Source organism: Loxodonta africana, chromosome 17 (assembly GCF_030014295.1).
Source record: "Loxodonta africana isolate mLoxAfr1 chromosome 17, mLoxAfr1.hap2, whole genome shotgun sequence".
Classification (NCBI taxonomy): domain Eukaryota; kingdom Metazoa; phylum Chordata; class Mammalia; order Proboscidea; family Elephantidae; genus Loxodonta; species Loxodonta africana.
Genome location: NC_087358.1, coordinates 33,678,588 through 33,701,934, shown reverse-complemented (window position 1 = coordinate 33,701,934; position 23,347 = coordinate 33,678,588). Strand labels below are relative to the sequence as shown.

General features: G+C 39.1%; 1 protein-coding gene across 12 annotated transcripts in view; it reads right to left on the bottom strand.

Moving 5' to 3' along the window:
* Positions 1-23,347, bottom strand: part of KLF12 (KLF transcription factor 12) — a 502,486-nt gene that overhangs the window by 70,423 nt on the left and 408,716 nt on the right. For all 12 annotated transcript variants that reach the window (XM_064270037.1, XM_064270039.1, XM_010589411.3 and 9 more), the window contains one exon: positions 18,432-18,494. In XM_064270037.1, the coding sequence (XP_064126107.1) occupies positions 18,432-18,494 (63 nt within the window). The remainder of the gene's footprint in view (positions 1-18,431; positions 18,495-23,347) is intronic.

Sequence of the window (23,347 nt, the reverse complement as noted above, 5' to 3'; positions counted from 1 at the left end):
GTACTTCCCTGAGGAGCAATGGTTCAATATTCACTAAATCAATGTTTGTGGTGACTTTACAGACCATAATTATTGTGAATAAGAATCAACTGTAATACTCTTTCAAGACATCTCATAGAATGACTATGAGGAATAAATGAAGTTATATATATGAAATGGTGAAAACCATAAAAAGCTTAAGAGTGTAAAATATTGGAAAGGCTGATCTAACAAAGTACATTGTCCATTACCCCGTGAAAGCAAACTTCATTTTTTCCCTTTCAACAGAAATAAAAATATCGCTTCAAGAGGTGTTGAAAAGCAGGAGTTTGTGGAGAATCACTTTGGAGACCTACCTCTACACCAGAGGATGAATTATTTACCAGCAATAAAACCAGCTATGCCTGGGAGCAAATTATTGATTTCAGGGTCCTTTTCGAATCCCATTCCGATCCCCTCTGCCATTGCGTGCCACTTAATCCATGCGGAAGGCAAAGTCAGACATGTTTCAGTGGGGGAGCTGGTAATCAGGAGTTGGCATTTTAACAAAAATAATAACTAACATGATCCTATTCTGTCCAGGCTTCTAATGTGAACTAACATATTTAAAGTTTAATCTACTGAGTCCTTGCAAAGGAGGTAGCTTTGTTGCTTTTTATCCCAGAGGAAGTAGAGGTGAAGAGTTAGATGATTCTCTCAAGGCCCCACAGCCAGTAAATATAACAGGATTTGAACCAACATTCCCTGATCCCAAAGCCTGTACTCTTTCCACCAAGTTGCTTGGATTTCTGCCCTTCAGATGTATTCACCCCAGGTCAGGTTTAAAGGCTTTAAAAAAATTACTGGAGAATAAAAATCTACATTCAGTTCTTCCGAGGCTACATCTCCCTTTGTGACCAATTATATGACTGGATCTGCTTTGATAGCCATTTGCTACAGAGGCAACTATTATCAGGTTATTCTCATGCTGGTCTGTCAGAATGGTGATCTGCAGACCTGGCTGCACGGAAATTTACCTTCCTACTAATTTTTTTTTTTTTTACTAACCTGGAAGAAGGAGCCCCAAACTAATTATTTACAGTGTTGATGTTTAACCAATCTAATAGGGTAAACTGTCTGGGAGAACTTTATCACACTGAATGTAAATAACAGGATTTGGAGTAAAAAGGAATCTTGCCTAATTGATTTAATTAAGTCGGCCAGTAAAGTTACCTGGGAAACACTTTGTTAACAGTTGCTTAAAGCTTACATAAGTACTTAAAAGTAAGGAGTGATGTATCTTTAAAATGGTCTATAATCAGGGCTTATGACTAATCCAGATTAGCTCTTTTCCTCAATTAGTGAGAATCACTTGGTATATACACTTCCTTATACCTGGCTAAAAAATATTATCTCAGGATAAAAATTAGTACCATAAAGCTGACCTCTATAATGTTGTTGCTGTTGTGTGCCGTCGAGTCAATTACAACTCCTAGCGGCCCTATACGTCAGAGTGGAACTTCCCCATAGGCCTTCCTAGGCTGTCATCTTTACACCTAACCCATTGCTGTCGAGTGGATCCCGACTGATGACGACCCTATAGGACAGAGTGGAGCTGGTTGTACAGTGGTTAAGAGCCTGGTTCCTAAGAAAAGGTTGACAGTTTAACTCCACCAGCAGCTCCTTGGAAACACTATGGGGTAGTTTTACTCTATTCTACAGGGTCGCTATGAGTTAGAATCAACTTGACGGCAACTTGGTTCAGTTGGTTTAATCTTTACAGGAGTAGAACAGCCGACTTTTCAATTAGCACCCAAGTGCTTAACTATCGTGCCATCGGGGCTCCTTAACACTATAATAAATAAAACTTCTTCCCATAGGCTCTGACAAATTTGATTTGAAGGCTGATAATCAAAAATCAGTATGTTCTTAGAGCCACCACCATCTTGAAAACTGCCACTTGGATGAGTATAAAATGTGCATATTAAACGGGTTAAAAGGTGATCTTTCAGATAGCCTATATACTAGGGTGATTAAAGCAACATTAAGGTAAAATCATTATAATCATATGATGTTGGTATGAGCATAAATTAAAAGCTAATCAAAGCCCTCATCATTTTACAATTACTGTTCTGGCCATAAGGTAAGCCCCAGTTACAATGCAAGAGAACAGCTAATTTACTGACCCTCCCCTATTGCCCCTACTTCAGTAATGAGCCATTGGGGCCAGACTCTGCCATATAGTCCAAGACATAAATTCAAGATCAGATATTAGAAAGCTGACTTTGTTTTGCTATTCCTTACAAATCTCAATATCACGATTTTATAGTGGTTAAAAAACAGTGCTTTCTTTTTACCATTAGTGTTTGTCTGCTGGATAAACTAATATAAACTGCCATCGAGTTAATTCTGACTCATTGTGACCCTACAGGACAGAGGAGAACTGCCCCACAGGGTTTCCAAGGCTGTAATCTTTACAGAAGCAGACTGCCACATCTTTCTCCTGTGGAGTGCATGATGGGTTCGAACCGCTGACCTTCGGTTAGCAGCCGAGTATATACTCACTGTACCTCCAGGGCTCCTACACATGCATATACCAATATACTTACATAGACAGATATCTATCTAGATACATAGGAGTCCCTGGGTGCAACAGTTAAGTGCTCGACTACTAGCCAAAAGGTTGAGGGTTAGAATTCACCCAGAGATGCCTCAGAAGACAGGCCTGGTGATTTGCTTCTGAAGTTCACAGCCTTGAAAACTCTATGGAGCTGTTCTACTCAGCACACATGGTTGGAATCAACTTGACAGCAACTAACAATGGCATATATGTGTGTGTGTATACATCTTTTCCCCATGAAACTCAATAAAAGTATTTTCATTTTGAATGAAAAAATGTAGCCCTTCAATATTTGACTTTATCCTAAATAGGTCCCTATGCATGAAAGTTTCTCATTTTTAGTTTATTTTCTAGGAAACTCCTCTTTCACTTGTCATTTAGCAACAGCTGAATAAGAAAAACCAAGGTTCCAACAGTCACTGCAAAAGCCCATGGTGATGCACTTTCCCCAACGGTAAATCGTTTTTATCTTCGGAGGCTGAAAGGAGACCCTTTTCGGTGGGTGCTCATGTACTATGAGCCCACAGCTTGCTAGGTTCCTGGGAAGGCCCAGCTTCTTAGTTCTTGGAAAGATAAACGATTTAACTCTTCATACTAGCATGGATCAACACTTTGCAGAAAGGTGTCCCTTAAAATTCAACCCTTGTTGTGACCCTCTTTCCAGTTCCTCTCCATGGCTGCCATTCTTCCAGGCTTGAAGTTTTGGAGGAAATTTTTTGCCTAATCAATTACTCATTACTTATCCTCCACACCCTACAAATCACCAAGTCCTTCCAGGATTTCCTTCAAAGTGTTTTTACATCGATTGTAACCATCTGCTCAAGTGGAATACCATTACTTCCAGGCCACTTAATACAGCTGAGGGTTTCTCAACAGCGGCACTGTTTATATTTTGAGACAGATAATTCCTTGTCGGGGGTAGGGGAAAAGAGGGTGCTGTTCTGTGCACTGTAGGCTGTTTAGCAGCATCCCTAGACTCTGCCTACATGAGGTGAGTAGCACCTTCCAGTCGTGATAGCCAACATGTTTCCAGACAGTGCCAAATGTCCCCTGGGGAATATAGCCACCCCTAGATGAAAACCACGGCTCTATTCTAATTACAACTGCTAGATAGCATTCTTCATTTCAGGCATTCCCTCAAAGCCAAGTCACATATGTCCTGCTCTCAATAGATAATCTTGTTTGCAACATTCAATGGCTCCCTACTATCTACCACATCCCTGCCTTCATCATCACAGGCCCCACCCTAACTCTCAAATCTCATCCAGTATCACTTCACAGATTTCTTCCTTTCTAATCAAGTCAGATGCTCCACATGACTTGTGTCCTTTACTGCATTTGTTCCCCATAGCCCCCTCCTGTCAAAGGGAATGCAACCCATAACCTACCGCTGTAGAGTCTATTCTGACTCATGATGACCCCATGTGGATACAAGCAGAACTGCTCCACAGAGTTTTCTTGGCTATAATCTTGACGGAAGATCTTCAGGCCTTTCTTCTATGGTGCTGCCGGGTGGGTTTGAACTGCCAGCATTTATGTTAGCAGTCCAGAGTAAACCGCGCCACCCAGGGACCATAAAGCCCATCTCCAACCACCTTAAATGCACGGCTTAAAAGCTGCTTTCTCTTTAAAGCCTGCCTTCACTCAGCTCTCATGATCTTCCTCTCTGTAGATCATGGCACTCTACTCAAGTTCTTACTTATTTCAAAGGCATGAATTTGAGTAGTTCTGTCACATGCCTGGTATGTGGGACACAGTCACTGGGATGCTGAGTTAGACTAGCCTGTCACCCAGCACCTGCCTCTCACTGACAAAGTGCTATTTTCTATTTAGGGTTGTGAACAGACTTAATGGATGGTGGTATCTGGGATTCTGTGATCCCACAAGGCCTTGCATGCCAGGCCTTTTCAATATCAAGGCTCCCCTTTGTATTGCTCTACATCATTCGTTTCTCTTTCAGGTACCTAGTTTTCCCTCCCTAGGCATATCATAAGTTCTTTTAAGAAGAGGGGAAGCAGAACTATATTCCCCACCCTGACAACAGAGTATTAAGCTCGTAGCAAGTGCTTGATCAAGAAATAGAGACTGTTAATTTGCATAATATTATGAATGATTTTTTTAAATAGCTAATAGAAAAATTAAAGATAGCTTATTCCTTAATCTATGTTTAATCTTCTAAACTGTGTATTTAAATTACCTAGTAGTACCTAAACTAGCTAACAGATTAAAAAGAAAAAAAAAAATATTTATTCTTTGTTCATGTGAGCCTGTCATATGGCTTAATTCTGTTAAACCACAGACCTAGCATTTAAATCTTGTTCCAAATCCTATTTCCAGAGTTAGGATGTTTGAGGGTGTTCGTGTCTTTGAAAGTGTGGCAATAAAAGCTACAGGCTTGATTTTCAAACCCATCAGTATATACAGGAAACAAAAAAAGCCATGGAATTAGCCCCTCAAAGGACAAAGAAAAAAAAATTTACCAACACAATGCCCATCTAGGGGGCGATCTGTTTTTATTGGGCTGATTACAAGGAAATATAAAAGAGCAAGCTTTTATTAATCAAGTTCTTTTCACTCAGCCATGAAAAACTACAAGGCGGGAAGAAAACAAAAAGACAGGGTGTTAACGGAAGCCTGATAATTAAATTCCGGATCAAGTGGATCAGAGGGAAGGCAGTAAAAGTCAGGTGGACGTAAGAACTGGAATCCTAATCCTTTACAATACTATTTGGTTTGTGGAAACAAAAAAGGAAAGTTATCAAGTTTTTTTTTTTTTTTTAAGTATCAATAAGGGAGGTTTCATTTCAGAGAAAAGTGAACAGTGGTTAAGTTAGATCACTGAGATATTTTGTAGCAGTTTGTCTTTCATAGCAGAGAGTGCTTTCCTCTCTAGTCCCCTCCATTTGCTTTCACATCGTCCCTGTGAAGGAGACAGGCAAGGGCAGGCATGAGGGACTCAATCTTTCCCCTATCACATAATTATCAAGTGACAGAACCAAGCCTCAGATCCACAGTGCCTGAAGTTCAGGTCAATATTCTTCCATTATCTTTCAACCGTTCTGCCAAGTATAAAAATTATAAACGCAGAAAGGGCAGAGATGATACAACCAATGTTTAAAGACATTTCTCACTTGAAAAAAAATTCTCATTGCCCTCTGAATTTGAATATTTCTACCTTTCTAAAGACACCGAGTGAGGAATGGAAAACAGCTATGAAAAAAGTAGAGGGGAACCACCTAAGTCAGGAGACAGAGGTTCTAATCCTAGCTGTGAAAACGTGGACACATTTAAACTTGGTGGACCTTATTTTTCGTACCTACAAAATGCAGACGTTGGAAGAGATGTATTCCTTCTCTTAATCAACAGGCCCCGAACATACCGCACCATGCGCAGTGCTCAAAGGCAGGCAACAATGATGCTCACACTACTGAGGGTTCAGTATTGAGATCTAAAGATACAGGAAGAACATAGCACTCAGGCAAACCCAAAATCACACTAAGTTGTGATAAGGGTGGTAATTTGGTTCATACAGTGGTATGGGAGCTGAGAGGAAGAAAAGGCTGATGGGTTGGAAGCTGTAGGGAAGTCTTTACACAGAAAAGAACTATTTATTTATCTGTATGTTCATTTATTTTAATAATTTCTTTTTTGTGTATGTTGTACACAGCAAAGTCTACAGCAATTCAACATGTATAATTCAGTGACATTGATTACATTCTTCAAGTTGTGCAACCATTCTCATCCCCCTTTTCCAAATTATTCCTCCATCATTAACATAAACTCACTGCCCCTTAAGTTCACAAGAGAATTCTTAAGTTGACTCTTTCAGAATTAGTTTCCTTAGTGATCAAGGTATTTTGGGGAATATGACAAGTATTTGGGGACAAATTTAACAAGTTCATTGTGGCTGTAACTTAGGTTCCACTGATGACAAGAAAAACGATAGAAAGTGAGATGAGAGAGGAGAAAGAGTCGGTTTGCAATTGGCCTCCTGAGTTATGCTAAGGGCTCTGGACTTCTAAATAATGGCAAGCCACCGCAGAGATTTAAAGAGAAGGCAATCCCATTTGCATTTTACAAAGATCACCACTGGCATGATGAAGACTGGATTTTAGAGGAGGAAGAGAAAATGTTGAATCCAAAGAGACTAGTTAGGAACTTAGTGTAATATTTCAGGCAAGAGATGATGAGGGCGTGGGGGGTGAGGAAGAGGCAACATTGCCAAGAGCTGTTTAGGAGAAGAGATGCTAGGCTTGGGTGATCAAATGGATCTGGGTTTTTGATAGAATCAGAGCTACTATGAGGATTCTGGCTTGGTTAATTGTGTGGATAGAGAATAAGAAGATCAGAGTTCAGAGATATGGAAGAACCAGGTATTTCAAGGGCTCTTCCAGCACTAAAGACTTCTATAGATGATGTTATTGAGTAGAAGAAATCATAACTTTCCTTGGGGTCTAGCATTTTCAGAAGTGATCAGGTTTGTAAGTGACACAGAATCTAAATACTTAACCCCTCTCAAAACAAAACACCATCAGCACAGTCATCAACAACATGCAATCAAGTCTCCCATTCAGGACAGGAGAAGCACATGTATTAACTCACAGACATATCCTCTTCACATTTTCTCACATTTTTACGCAAATACTTCTTGCTTTAGTGCTCCAGGTAAGCGCAGGAAATACAATATGAATAGTGCTCCCTAGAGTGGTACAATATGGCAGCCTTAAAAAGGATCTAGCAAGCCAAACGTAGCCGTATAAAATTTCTGGCTGTCTAGTGTTGCCATGAGTTGAGGACTGACTCGAAGGTGGCTAACAACGACTACAGGCTTCTATATGAGGCCGGCTTTTCCATTAAAAAAAAAAAAATCCTAACAAGACAATAAAAAAAGTAACTGCTACCTATAGTCAATTCCTTATAACTAAAACGAAAATGGGCCAATTACCTATTATTCCTGAGGCTGGTGCTTCATTTGGTTCGAGGTTTTAGCATAACTTACTTGAGTCTCAGGGTCCCTTCCTCTCAATGGGTCCCTGGACTCTTGCTTTCATCACACAGGTTTCTCTTGCTACCTGTCCCTTTCTGGGAGACAGAAGAAGAGCTCAGTCACACAATTTTCCAAACAATGTAGACTTAGCTGAGCTACTGAGGTAATAACTGGAAGAGATGGCCTGGATTGTAGAAAAGACATTCTTTATCAGCCAGGTGATGATTTCCAGATACCTGAGATTATATTGTACAGGAAGCAGATTCCAATGACTTAACATAAGCTTTTATGATCAATAGCAAAGCTAATGTTCGCAAAAATGGAAAAATCCACCACGGTCAATAAAATGTCATGTGGAACACTGGCACATTACCAATGAGGAGTGGGGTATATTTTCATAGGTGGGATGAGTCTAGTCCCCCCACAGGTAGAGACTGAATAACTTGCCTATATTTCAGCTTTATGATTATATCACACCTATATCATTTCACAACATTTATCAACTTTTACCTCTAGGTGGCAGCAACTTTCTTCTGTTCTCAACATGGTCGCCTTTCCGCCTTTGTTTCCTAAACCTTGTTTCCTACCTCCAACCTCCACCTAATTCCATACTTGCTTCTCTCTGCCAAATAAATACTTCACAGCCTGTGCAGTTTGGGGAAGATTACTGTAAGCCACTTTCACTCTAAGAAACCAGTCCATTCTTGCAGTTAAGCTACAGGGTTCTTAAAAGAATATAAAATGATTCAGGTCTAAAGCAAAAAATAATAGAAATGTATTTTCTTTCTTCATACCTGTCAGCTGCAAACTCTAAGAAAAACAATGTTTGTTTTTCACTACAGACCTCTGAGGAAAAAAGGCCATGAGTAGAGGAATGGGAAAATAGGTGGAATTGGAGAGGTTTGTGTTTTTACAATTATGTTAATTTAATCCCCTGGATGATTTAAATCATTGCTTTGCTATAGGATATAACTTGCTGTATATAGTTATGAGGAGTCCTGGTAGTGCAGTGGTTAAAAGCTACGGCTGCTAACCAAGAGGTCGACAGTTCAAATCTATCAGCCGCTCCTTGGAAACCCTATGGGGCAGTTCTACTCTGTCCCACAGGGTCGCTAAGAGTCAGAATCGACTCAGTGGGTTTTCAGACTTTATACTTATGAGAGCTCTCCAAATAGATTATAGGATGGAAGTGAAGATTTAATTATCACACAAATTGAAGCCAGAGAGAGTTACTCTTCTGGTTTATCTGGTCTTAATGGAAACAGAGGTAAACTGGCTACATCTATTTCCTAAAAAGCTACCATTCTGCTTAGATGTGACATGTGCCCCTTCTGGAACACATATTTATGTACTGATTGAACCACAGTTCTATGTATACATACCTACATGCTCAGAATTCTAAGTTGTTAGAGTTAAGAAGGATCCAAGGGGCTTAAAGTAAATTACAGCCTCGTTTGAGGTTACAGTGTGTGAATGGATCATTTAGGGGCTAATAAAGAGACTCCTTTTAGGTAAAGGTAAAATGTGATTGTGAGCTAATACCTAGGATTTATGAAGTATTTTCTTTCCAGATAATACTATGAGGAATATTATCTCTTTTCCACTCTTTACAAGACTAACTTGAATAGTTGGGTCAGACAACATTCATTTATTTATTTAATAGAAATATTAAAGAGTAGGAAGCATAAAGATTAAATTAGTATGTGATAAACTTATACTAGAACCCAAGCTTGTAGACACAAACTTTCACATTTCACTGGAGGTTCCTCTGTTTCCTGCCTTTTTCACAAATCTTTTCACAGTAAGTATATATGCTTGGTCTTGAATGCTGAAACTTTAAATATGTAATTCAAAGTAGAATCTCTGGCGAAATTAATGGTTGGAGGTGATTAGGATCAACCTATAAATTTCAAGGAGAATGGGGTCTACTTTGACTAAATATTCTTCCTATGCTCTATTCAATAACCAAGAGTGAGGCCTGAAAGAAATCACTTATTTTATTTACTACTGATTAAGTACCTTTACCATCTAAAATATGATAAGAAATAATGGCCACAGAAGAACAACATTAAAGTTCATAATTCAATGACAGCTTCTAGTTCACTGCACAGCTGGGGAAATTGATGATGCTAGCATTCCAAGGATTAGTGGCAACTGTTTTTCAGTGTGCCTGATGCTCTTCCCATCATTATTTGGCACCATTTTCCTTTAGAAAACTAACCCATCTTCATTACATGTGGTTTTGGCAGGACTGTGCACCAAGTCACCCTGCCCTCCCTTTGAACAGCTAATACCTGGAGCTGATTTGGGCCCTATACCTGGAAAAAAAAAAAAAAAGGTGTGCATTAAATGCTGCTCCTGGACCTGTGTGCAACCCTGGTTCATGTGTTACCTGAGGCTCTGTTCCTCTGCTTTTCCTTGAACTCCATGACCTACCTCACGTCCTTCAAATAAATTACCATTTGTTTAAGTTGGTCAGGCAAGTTACTTTCCATTACTTCCAACAAAAAAATGTCACTAGATAAAGGGGACTAATCTGAATGAAAACTTAGAGACAATAGCTACAAGTAGACAGTGGATTTCAGTAGGGTTCTCTGCCCTGTGGGCACTTACTAGCTGTGGAGCCCCTGGGAGGCACAAATGGTTTGTACTTGGCTGCTAATTTTAAGGTTGGCAGTTCAAATACACCCAACCATGCCACCTTAGAAAGGCCTGATGATCTACTTCCGTAAGGATTACAACCAAGAAAACCCTTTGGAGCAGTTCTACTCCATCACATGGAGTCACCGTGAACTGGAATGGACTGGACATTGATACTGAGTCGGCTCAAAATTTTTTGATAAATATACCATGCAGTATCCATTGCTCTCTTAAAACTGATTAAAAGAAATATATTAAGTATGAGCATATTGGACCTACCTTAGATAATCTAGTGCCACATCAAGAATGTAATAAATATTCAACTTTAATGAAATTATTAATAAACTTTATAAAAATCTAGTGGACAGTTAAAAATTACAAATGAGAATATATTTGATTTTAAAATTGCCAGCTCATTGTCCATGTGTATTTGGGGAAATCTCAGTGGCTAGAAAGATGATTATTGTCACTATGACTGACAGATGAAAACCATAGCAAAATTACAGGCACACTAAACATTCTTGCAGGGGAATCGCCTAAAGATTTATTATTCTGAGCAGTAGACTTAGCGTATTTGCAAATATATTAAGATTTTTGATTGTGTCCCAATCTTAGTATTTTTTTCAAAGATACATTAAGAAGACAGTTCTAGTTTATCATTGATAGTCAATATTTTAGCCCAAATATATCCACTGAAAAATACTATCAAAGACTAAGAAAGAATCTGGCTTTTCTAGATACATATAAAATAAGATTTCTTCATTTTAATTTGATGTGTTAATTACAACATAACTTGTACTGGTGTTATTGTATTCATTGCCATCGAGTCAATTCCGACTCATAGCGGCCCTATAGGACAGAGTAGAGCTGCCCTACAATTTCCAAGGAGCTCCTGCTGGCTTTGAACTGCTGACCTTTTCGTCACCAAGATTTCCAGTGTTATCACAGTTATATATTTTTCCATATTGTTTTTTCTTTTTTCTCCCTGCATTATTTATTAGCACCATTAATCCAGAGAAACAGCTTTCTGAGTGTCTCATATGATTTGGGTGTTGTTTGGAAAAAACGGAAGAAGGCATATTTAATGACCACACATCCTCATGCCCTTCACATTTCATCACAACATGGACATTATTTAAAGTGCCACATCTGAGCAAGTTTAGTAAGGAGGGGATTGCAATGGAATTGTTAATTGTCATCAAGTCAATTCCAACTCATGGTGACCCTCTGTGTGTCAGAGTAGAACTGTGCTCCACAGGGTTTTCAAGGCTGTGACCTTCTGGAAGCAGACTGCCAGGCCTGTCTTCTAAGATGCCCCGGATGGGTTCAAACCATCAACCTATTGGCTAGTAGTCTAGTGCTTAAAACCATTTGCGCCAACCAGGGATTCCTTGTGTGGGAGAATAACACACACCACACAATTTAAAACACTATACCAATCTGAAATTTAAGTAGCTTTCCTAGAGTCACCCATTATTCCCAACTGTGTGAGTTTAAAATATCCTTAGCTACAAAAGTAGCAATTATATGAAAAATATGCTACAAATCATGAAATTACAAACAAGTCACTTTGAATACGGAACCAGTATCTCTCATTCACGCTAAAATTAGTCACTATAACACAGATACTTTATTTCACCACAGCTGGCTATAGTGCTGGGAAGATGCCAAGAAATCAACAAAAAGTACACTGATGTGCCCTATAGGTTCAAGTACCAGATTTTCAGTAAGGAACTAATATGGATCTAAGCAGTTGGCTGGTAAAACAAAACACTCATGGACTCTTAACAGAAGAACATCCCACAGAAGTGATGACCCTGTGGCTGAGCACGATCTTAAACAGCCCTCGTTCTCCAATAATCAAGGAAATAATTACAGAAGACAATCTCTTTCAACTTTTCCCTCCAATCATCTTTATTGCGACTGAAGCAACACTAGAGCCAGAATCAGTTGATGCTAATAGGAATGTGAAAACACTTTTATTATGGAGCTTTCTTGCTGAAATTCTGGGTAATAGAGAATTTAAGAAAATTAGACCAAAGGTCTTCAATAAGGTCAATTTGAAAGATTTTACTCAAATGTGAAGTATACGTAATTGTCAGTAAGCTAATTTGAGGAAGTGGCTGAAGTAATTAAAGAGTTTAATAGAAGACACTACATTATAATAATAATAAAACAATTTTAATTTGGAGGGATTTAAAATGCAGCGACACCCTGGAGGCACTTCTTTGCACTGGAATTCGGTATGTACACAGAGAACATGCAAACCAGTTCTTGATGACATCAACTACAGCCTGTTTTCTGAACTGCTTGTTGTCAAACATCAGAGAGAGCATGTTTCCAAACAAAACCTAAAGACAACCTCCTGTTACTTGTTACTTGCCAAGCTGTATACTTTAATAACTCATACAGATTAAAAATATATATATATATCAATGTCAAATGTTCTGGTAATCGGAAGCTTACATATTAAAGTTCACATATAATATCATAATTACCTGTAAGTCAAGAAGCAGGACAGCGGCATGCTCTGATAATTAAAACAACGCAATCAATATTATCTATAAATAATGAGTGTGCAAGGATCTGCCAGGTGATGAGCAAACATTTTGGCAGGGAGTAATGGCCACATATTGGTGTGGGCAGCAATGTCTTCATTAGGCCTATCCTATCGCTCCTTTCTCTCTCCCCATATCATCAAATCCAACAAGAATTTCCCAGACAAAAGCCTTCTGCTTAGCTTTTAAAGAATTAAACATCTATCTTATTAAATCCGTCATATTTCTCGTGCTCTACACATTGGTAGGTACGTGCCATGCAGTAGAAAAACTATCGGACAGGTGTCCAGGGACCTGAGTTTATGCCCACCTCTGACACATAACCTTTTTTGTCTTTGGGCTTCCACTTCTATAAAACAAGGAGGTTAAATTAACCTTGATAATCCTTAGGCTTCCTTTACAGCTTTGAAACGGATGACTTCTACAATTAGAAATGCTGTCCCTCCTTAAATGCACAGTCTGGGTTGGTCCCATGTCAGAATTCTGAGAGATTAAAACTGTTTAAATAAGAAGGAATGTTCTTATTTGTATAACAAAAACCCTACTGCTTACATGTCTCAAAAATATGCACAAAGTCATGTCTAACATTTACAACGACACGCATAAAAATATTTAAGCACACTGAGCACTGCATACCCAACAATAAAACATTAAAGTGTGAAAAGGCTATTTCTGCCCTCCACAGAAATGTGTAAAATAGAAAATTTCCATATCCAAATGCGACATGTGATTCAGGACCAGAATGCAAAATCTGCACAGACACGCTATTAAAATGGGATCATTTCTGTGTATATCTTGTAAAGCCCTGTTGCTGTTAATTCCGACTCACAGTGACCTTATGGGGTTTCCAAGGAGCAGCTGGTGGATTTGAACTGTCAGCCTTTCATTTAGTAGCCGAGCTCTTACCCACCGTACCTTTTGTGTGCATAAACCCCCCCCCAACCCACAGCTGTCTAGTTGATTCTGACCCTTAGAGACCTTACAGGACACAGGAGAATTGCCCCATAGGGTTTCCAAGGAGTGGCTCGTGGATCCAAACTGCCAACCTTTTAGTTAGTAGCCGTGCTCTTAACCACTATGTCACCAGGGCTCCTTTGTGTATATTGCGTATATGGCTACCTTAAATCTCAGGCATGTTAGTAAGAAATAAACCACAATTAGAGATGGGCTGTGGCAGCTTGCAACTGGTTAAAGAAGAGAAATTATTCTAGTTTGCTGAGGACAATTCCTATTAATGTTTTACTTTCTATGTCATCATGGAAATAATTCATAAAGTTTATATTATATGACACCCACTGCCATTGTTATGTAACAGCCCTAAACAGATGTTTTGAGGGTACAGAACAACCACCACATCATCAAACTATAACAACAACATATGTCCAAGTCCTTTAAAACTTTAAGAATGGAGAAGGTTGGAGGGAGTAGTGGAGAGGGGAGAAGAAAGGGTGAAAAGTTCAAGATGATCATATACTAATATGTATGTCTTCAAAATACTCCACTGATCCTAGAAATTTCTGAAACTTTAAATCAACTACAATATTCAATTTGCAGATACTCCTCACCAAACCTGTCCCTGTCTTGCCCCAACCTATACATACATGCCAAAACACAGTATCTAGATTTCTATTATATATTTGGGAATAAAACAGCCAAGAAGATGACTTGGGAATGGTCACTCTGGGGATCTGATACCAGAATTTAATGGCTTCAAGCAAAAGGATCTCTGAAGAACAAAGGTCTGTCTTTATATTCAAGTCATTAACAAGCTGTATGTCATGGTTGTATCCTCTCACCATACTTATTCAATCTGTATGTTGATCAGATAATCTGAGGAGTTGAACTATATGAAGAAGAACACAGCATCAGGGTTGGAGGAAGGCTCAGTAACAACCTGTGTTATGCAGATGACACAATCTTGCTTGCTGAAAGTAAGAAAAACAACCAAACCCATTGTCATCGAGTTGATTCCGACTCAGAGCGACCCTACAGGACAGAGTAGAACTGCCCCATAGAGTTTCCAAGGGGCACCTGGTGGATTCCAACTGCTGGCCTTTTGGTTAGCAGCCATAGCACTTAACCACCAAAACACCAGGATTTCCTGCTGAAAGTGAAGAGGAGTTAAAGCACTTACTGATAAAGATCAAAGACCACAGCCTTCATTTCAGTATGGATTACAATTCAACATAAATAAAACAAAAATCCTCACAACTAGACCAATTGGTAACAAGATAAATGGAGAAAATACTGAAGTTGTCAAGGATTTCGTTTTACTTGGATCCACAATCAACACCCATGGAAGCAGCAGTCAAAAAAATCAAACAGTGTATATTTGCATTGGACAAATTTGTTGCAAAAGACCTCTTCAAACTGTTAAAAAGCGAAGATGTTATTTTGAAGAAGAAGGTGTGGTTGACCCAATCCAATGTATTTTTAATCACCTCATATGTATGCGAAAGCTGGATATGAAGAAGACTGAAGAAGAACTGATGCCTCTGAATTATGCTTGTGGCAAAGAACACTGAACATACCCATGGACTGCCAGAAGAATGAACAAATCTGTCTTGGAAGAAGTACAGCCAGAATGTTCCTTAGAAGTGAGAAGAGTGAGACTTTGTCTCACATACTTTGGACATGTTATCAGTGGAGACCACTCACTGCAGAAGGACGTCCTACTTGGTTATGTAGAGGGTTAACAAAAAACAGGAAGACCCTCAACCAGATGGATTGACACAGTGGCTGTAACAATGGCCTCAAACATAGCAATGATTGTGCGGATGGTGCAGGACTGGGCAGTGTTTTGTTCTGTTGTACATAGGGTTGCTATGAGTCAGAATTGACTTGATGGCACCTGACAACAGAGGAAAAACTTCCACATGAGTAGGGCCAGCTGAAGCCTCTCCTCATTTTAACATTATTCCAAGAAAAATGCTACTGAATAGTTTTAAGTCTTCTTTATTCAACAATAAAGACTGGTTTGGTAGCTCTACCACAACTGCTGATGTTCACAGCCTGCCAACCCACTAAACCCTACAAGCGTCATTTATTTCCTATACATAACTTAATGGTATAAACTCAAGTCTTTTTATCTTTTGCTGAGGTTAAATACCTCACCTGAACAAATTTTACTTTAACTGATTGGGGTACTTGTTAACCCAACTTTACAAAATCACTCTTCTAATAATCATGTATAATGTTTGTGGATCTAACTGAAGTCAGAGAGCCAAGCTAGTATTGAACTTGGTATCTAATTTTACAAATTATCCTAAGCTTCTATTTTTTGAGAAAGCAACAACCACTTTTCTTTCTCTATTGCTAGCATGATTATCTGCACTTTCTAAATTTTCAAGGCCAATGCACGAAAAAATAAGTGGTTATCGCTTTACCAGATACAGATGCTAGGTAACTCACTGGAATTATTCCTAGGTATGTGATTTACCGTAATTTCACACACCAGCCTTAAGATTCACGTTAATATACATTATAGAAATTTTAGCTAACTCATGACCAAATAAAGTACACATATTAAATCCACGTATGCTCTTACTGAAGTTAATTTAGAAATATCTCCAGGTCAGTCTATAAGGAAAGTATTATCTCAACGCTTCAGTTAATGGTCTCCTACTAATTCTAGATCTGTACACAAACCCTTCTTCCCTGGGACGGGTATCCTGACAGTTCCCTTCCTTACCTACCCACCTCAAACTGGGATTAAATACAGTTGATAAGTCCTCCTTCTGAACATTATACTATAAATATATCTCTTTAGATCAGTATCCACACTGCATTATATATTATATGTGTTTATGTGACATTATTTTATATGTGTGTGATATACAGTATTATTTTTGTGTGTGTATAGCCACACACACATCTCCCCTCAAGACAGTGAGCCCCCGAGGACAGAAACCATGTTGTATTTATCTTTCTAATCTAGTGCTTTTTACACTAGAACTATAAATAAATGTGGCTGAATAAATAAAATCTGAATCATCTCAAGGCTAGTAGTAAAATCCTTTTTGTTTTCATAGATTTCTTCTCTGGAGATAAAAATGGTTTATACTTACTAACCAAATAATGTGCTATGAATTATGGAGAAACAAGATATCCTTACTCTAATCCTCCATAAAGGAAAAGTGGAGAAAAGAGAATTTGTTATTTGCTCAGTGTTTCACCATTAAGCCACTGAGAAAGAGGCTGTAGGAACACGAACAACTCCATACTCTATCCATTAGCTTCCGTTGTTCACTTGAGTGTTTCATATTCTCTGTATGTAATGAAGATTCTTTGGCACAGTGTGCCTTGTGCTGAGAAGGAATAAACAGTCCATGTAGTCAAGGAATGAGCCTGATTTTCTCCTTTCTTTCACATGATGACCATCAGCATCATTATGCTTTCAGCTTTCCAGGTCTGACAGGGAACAATATGCATTAGTGATTGTGAGAAACCACGAGCACTGCCCAGTTCGGAGGCAGTGTGTAAGCAAATGGTTACCTTCTCTGTGTTCCCTTCCCCCTCTGTGAAGAAGAAAAGCATAATATTTCACAACATCTCCAAGCTATTGTGAGGGTTAATTAGATTTAATGGAGGAAGGGAGGTGAGCTGATTTGGCACTATTCAAAGTATCATTATTTTGTATCTAAAAATAATCCTGACTTATAGGTATGAAATTAATTTGGAAGCTCAATCTGTGACAATCATCTTTCCATACTTAAAAAAAAAAAAGTTTTTAATCAAAATCCCATTTAAGTGCAATTCAATGAAGAAAAATGGAGAATGAATTTTCATTCATCTCTCAAGTAATGCAATGGACAGTCTCATTTTTTCTTCCTCTTCTTTTTGCAGATACATTACATGTCAAAAAGTTGTATTTGTGGAATGAATATAAGCAAATAAGGATTTGAGAATACATTAATTTATCTAACAGTGAACATGAAAATTTTATTTTTCCTCTTAGTTGTCTTTTCAAAGAATCAACAGTCAAAATTTTGTGGCTGAAAAAACTATTTAGGTTATTCTTAATTTTTAAAATAAGAACCAGAGTCAGTTAAGGACCAGAGTCAGTTAAGGAAGGTTTTAGTACTGCCCAAATTAGAAACAAACAAAAACCCTGGATACTTAAGGCTATTTAAAACACACACACACACACACACACACACACACACACACACACACACCCCCCCCAAACCAAACCTGTTGCCATGGAGTTGATTTCGACTCCTAAAGAAAGTATCTAAGTAGTAATCAACAAAATTAATATAACAGATTAGTTATTAACTGTGAAAATCTTAATGAGAAATTGGGAGTGATATTTGAGAAAAATCTGGGCTATTGTATAAAAAAATAGATTGCACTAAAAAGCCTACAGAATCTTCAATAAAAAGAACATTTTCTAAAAATGCAATGAATAGCTGATAATTCCAGAAAATAATGCATCTCTCTTAGGAAAAACTCCTGCATTCAGTTTCTCAAGAGAGAGGAGTTTTGGCTGGAAAGCGACTCTATCGGTATTTATCCAGAACTGTCCCAGGGAAAAGAAGGGTGTACATTCCAGATAAGAAATGTATTCACTATAGAAAAACAAGAATAATTTTCTTAGTTTTAACACTGCCCTATTAAAATTCCCCCTAAGACTTTCTAATATTCACAACTTAGACTGTACACTCACCAAGCAAACTTCTGATTATTCATTCGGTTTCCACGGACCCTCGATACTGGGGACTGATGTACCCTGTAGGCAGATGAGAGGAATCCAGTCACTGGTAAAGCATATTCCCAATTGCAAATGAAAAAAACAATGGCCTCCAGTTTATAAATCAATCTCTTTTAGATTTCCTTGATATAAACCCCCCCTGAAATCGATCACCTTTAGTAAATGGATACAATTAAATTTCTCTGCCTGCAAACCTACAGTCCATCTTTTCTTCTTTATCACTCTTAAGGTAACGTGTATTTTCCACAATGTTCTTTGTGAACACCCCCAAAGGCAGGACCACCATTTTTTATTGATTGATTGATTCACACTTTCCAACAGAAAGGTACTGAATACTTAATTTTTGTTAGGTACGAGGGTGGTTAAGAGTTACATAAGGTGTGGTGCCGACCTTCCATGAGCCCTCTTCAGGACTAGCTCCATCAGGGTGGGCAGTGCTAAGGGGCACAAAGAGACAGTCTAAATGCATACTCACTCAGCAACCCCTAGACTTAAAATGCTAGGAAGCAAGATAGCTTTATCTAACTGCACAGAAATAGAAATGTGAGAGTTGAGAGGAAGGAAGGGTGAGCAAGTATTTCTGAACAGAAAGGCCTTCTGGAAGTGATTCTCTAGAGCTGGGCTTTGAGAAAAGTGAAGCTGATTCAAAACTTCAACTAGATCATTTGGAGAAGTGAAGAACGAACTGTTATACAAGCTTCCAAGCTTGGAATCATCCACTGGAAATAATTTAAGGTTTCCATAACTGCTTTTTTAACTGCTGATATCTTCCACTCAGGGGCTAGCTGTTGAACCTCCACCTCTTCGTGGTTGCTACCTGGCAAAACAGCATGCCCTGCCTCCTGCGTCCTCGCTGCCAACTTTCTGCTTTGGTCTACCTTAGTAGGATTTATGAGATCTAGGCAGTCATCTAGCTTGTGTTATCTTTATTCTTTATGCCTCAGACATCTTACTGACAAGAAAAAGAAAGGGATTTTAAACCAGGCTTAATGACAAATTAGAACCAACTGCTCCAAGGTTCATTAAAACCCCAGTCCCTATAGCCATTCAAAACAAAACAAAAATCCAAACCCACTGCCATCGAGTTGATTCAGACTCATAGCAACCCTATAGGACAGAGTAGAGCTGCCCCATAGAGTTTCCAAGAAGCAGCTGGTGTATTCCAACTGCTGACCTTTTGGTTAGCAGCAGAACACCTAACCACTGTGCCACCAATTAGCAAGTGAAAATCATTTCAAAACAGATAATACAGTTCCAGGTCCTCAGAAGGGCCAACCTCAGCCTTTCTGTAAATCCAGAGCTACAGCGCACTTTGCACTCTGAAGGCTTATTTCTTCCAACGTCCCTTATTAACATTCTTTTCCTCACAGCGCTTCTCAATGGCTGCTGCAGCTGAGCCGCTCAGCACAGATTTTCTGCTCGGCATGGGGGAGGGGGTGTTAATTATGCAGAAAGATGGAGAGAGGCCAGACAGCCCCTCTGGTGAACTGTCTCATTCAAGCACGGCCCACTTCCTGCTGTTTTGCAGCTACAAGGATCACCTGTTGGTCTTGGCATCTGGCCAAGCTGGGGCCTAGCGGAAATGACAGACTGAGCTAGAAACGAAAGCCAGCTCATATTCCAGTATCCCAAATTGGGGAGAGAGAGAAAAGATGCAATGAAAAGGCAAACGTATTATACAAAAGGTAGCCAGACTCATTTTTTTCTTTTCTTCTATTCTTTTTCTCCTTCTTTCTGTCTGTATGCTTGAAATATAATCCTCGAGGTAGACATCTGAGCCAAAAATATTTCTCCTTCTGACCTAAGCGAAAATGCAGGAAACCCTCCTGACCCTTTCCTACACCCCTGCTGGGGTGTCAGAGTCCTACTGCCTAAATAAGATTTTAAGGACTAACCAGCCTCAAATACTCACATTTCTTCTTTAACTCACTCTACGACCTTTAAATAGCTACTTCTTTCACTGCCCCCTCCTTGACCCAGAAGTAGAGTGAAACTGGGTTTCTATTCATCACGATATTTCCACCAGGTGGAGTTTGACGATCAAGTGTTCTCTTTTTGACAGTTACACACTAGCAAACGCCGATCACTGGATTCATGGGTGGAGAAAAATGGGCCTGTTTAAGCTATTATTACCATATTCACCAGGTATTTGTATCTTTTAACAAAATTTAATTGATCCATACATCAAATACTATAAGAAGATAATTTCTATAATGGTTTAGCAGTCTTCAAAGATTACTGAGTAATACTTTATTTCCAAATCAAACTTGTTTTGCATTCCAGCCACCAAAAAGTCTTTACTTCTTCATAAAGATATGCAGTGTCTTTGTGAGCTCAGTCTTTAAATTGTGACCCTTTTTAACATCGCCTTTCTTGTTTCCACATACAGCTTCCTGTACTTCTTGCAGCCAGGCAGGTAGCAAAGTCAAACCCCAGTCGGGGAAAGCACCACCTCATCTCATGTCATGCATTATTCATGACCTCCTGATTCCTGCACCTGCATCTAGGCAGGAAGCTTGCAGGGAACGTTCATTATTCTTCTCTTACCCTCATACAGGCTCGTTTACTGCTTAGCCACTTTGTTCTGTAACTAAGGGTTTCAGGCCTTAGAACTAACCGCTGGATATGGAAAGGGGGAAAAAAATCACCGTGCTGAAGAAAAGGGCAATCTTGGTTGTTGTGAAACACGTATTGAATCTTACAATGTGCTCTTCTGAGACTGCCAGTTTATGTCAGATGGGTAGGTTCACATTTGGTGATTTACATTACATAGGAAAAAAAAAAGCTATATCATTAAGGCCATGTATACCAACTGTTCTATTTATATACACTTAGTCATCTGAACCAGGCAGCATGTTTATAATTTTACCCAATGCAGCGCTTAATTTAGCTTTCTTGCTAAGCATTTAAGAATATTTTAGACATCTTAATACAAAAACTCTTCCTCCTTTGGGTATAAGTACCCAAAAACCTGACCCTCAAACACTGTATTTTAATGATTAACATTATAGCTAATCAAGATTATGTGATCACTGTTTTCCAGAACCTACCTAAAAATCTTTAATGCCTGGTGGCTGGCGGTGGGATGTGAAACCCAGATGCCCAGCTCACATTATTGAGCATTAATGAATTCCTGGAGTCCTGGTGGTGCAGTGGTTTAGAACTCAGCTGCTACCCAAAAGGTTGGCAGTTTGAATCCACCAGCCACTCCTTAGAAACCCTATGGGGCAGTTCTACTCTGTCCTATAGGGTCGCTGGGATACTGACTGCACTTTTTTTTTTTACTAACTGCACCACAGGAAAGCTGTGACAGTTTAACTCCAATCTTACAACCTCCATTGAAATTAGGATGAAGTATTTAAGAGTGTAAACTGTGTAGCCAGCCTGCCTGGGATTCAATCCCAACTCTACCATTTACCAGCTGTGTCATTCTAGGGCAAGTTATTTTAACCTCGCTGTGTCTCAGTTCGGAAATCCTGGTGGCGTAGTGGTTAAGTGCTATGGCTACTAACCAAGAGGTCGGCAGTTCAAATTCACCAGGTGCTCCTTGGAAACTCTCTGGGGCAGTTCTACTCTGTCCTATAGGGTTGCTATGAGTCGGAATTGACAGCAGTGGGTTTGGTTTTTGGTTTGGTGTCTCAGTTTGGAAACCCTGGTGGTATAGTGGTTAAGAGCTACAGCTGCTAAGAAAAAGGCTGGCAGTTCAAATCTACCAGGCGCTCCTTGGAAACTCTATGGTGCAGTTCTACTCTATCCTATAGGGTGGCTATGAGTCAGAATCAACTCGATGGCAATGGGTTTTTTTTTTTTTTTTTTTTTGGTGTCTCAGTTCCTTCATCTATACACATGGAGGTACATAATAATGGTACCTACCTCCTAGCACTGTGAGAGTTAAATGACTTAATAGTTGTAAAGTGCATAGAATAGTGCTTGGCACCCAGGAAGCATTCAGTACATGTTAGTTTTTACCATGAACAGTGATGACTAGAATAGAAAGAATGGGAAGATGGAACTGGAATGTTCAGCAAAATCCAGGGGACTGAGGTTACAAATGTGCTCTACAGAGCCTGCTGTCTTAACTACTATGCTTATATGGCTTTACCTTTAAAGGTGAGAATATAACAGAAATAAACAAACATAGAGTAATATTAAACAAATACTGTGGTTTACAAGGTATGGCTTACCCTCTGGCATCTCATTTTCCTGTTCTTTTTTGGAAGACCTAGCTTCTAGTTACTAAATTATATGGTATTCACCTATGCCCCATTCAAGAACAAGACAGTCATCACAGCAATACAAAAATCACCCCCATTTACTGAGCCCTTACTATATACCTGGTGGTGTAGTGGTTAAGTGCTATGGCTGCTAACCAAAAGGTCAGCAGTTTGAATCCACCAGGGTCTCCTTGGAAACTCTATGGGGGCAGTTCTACTCTGTCCTATAGGGTCGCTATGAGTCAGAATCGACTTGACTTTTTTTTGTTTGTTTGTTTACTATAAATAGTTTGTGCTCAACTGCTAACCTACAGGTTGGTGGTTTAAACCCTCCCAAGGGCACCATGAAAGAAAGGCCTGGCAATCTGCTTCCACAAAGATTACAGCCAAGAAAACCCTATGGAGTAGTTCTACTCTATAACACACAGGATTACCATGAGTAAGAATCAATCTGATGGCAATGGGCTTGGTTTGGCTTTACTTGGAGCCCTGGTGGTGCAGTGGTTAAGAGATTGGCTGTTAACTAAAAGCTTGGCAGTTCAAAATCACCAACAGCTCCTTGAACCCTATGGGGCAGTTCTACTGCTATAGGGTCTATATAAGTCAGAATCGACTTGACGGCAAGGAGTATGGTGGTTTTTTTTTTTTTTTAGGTAC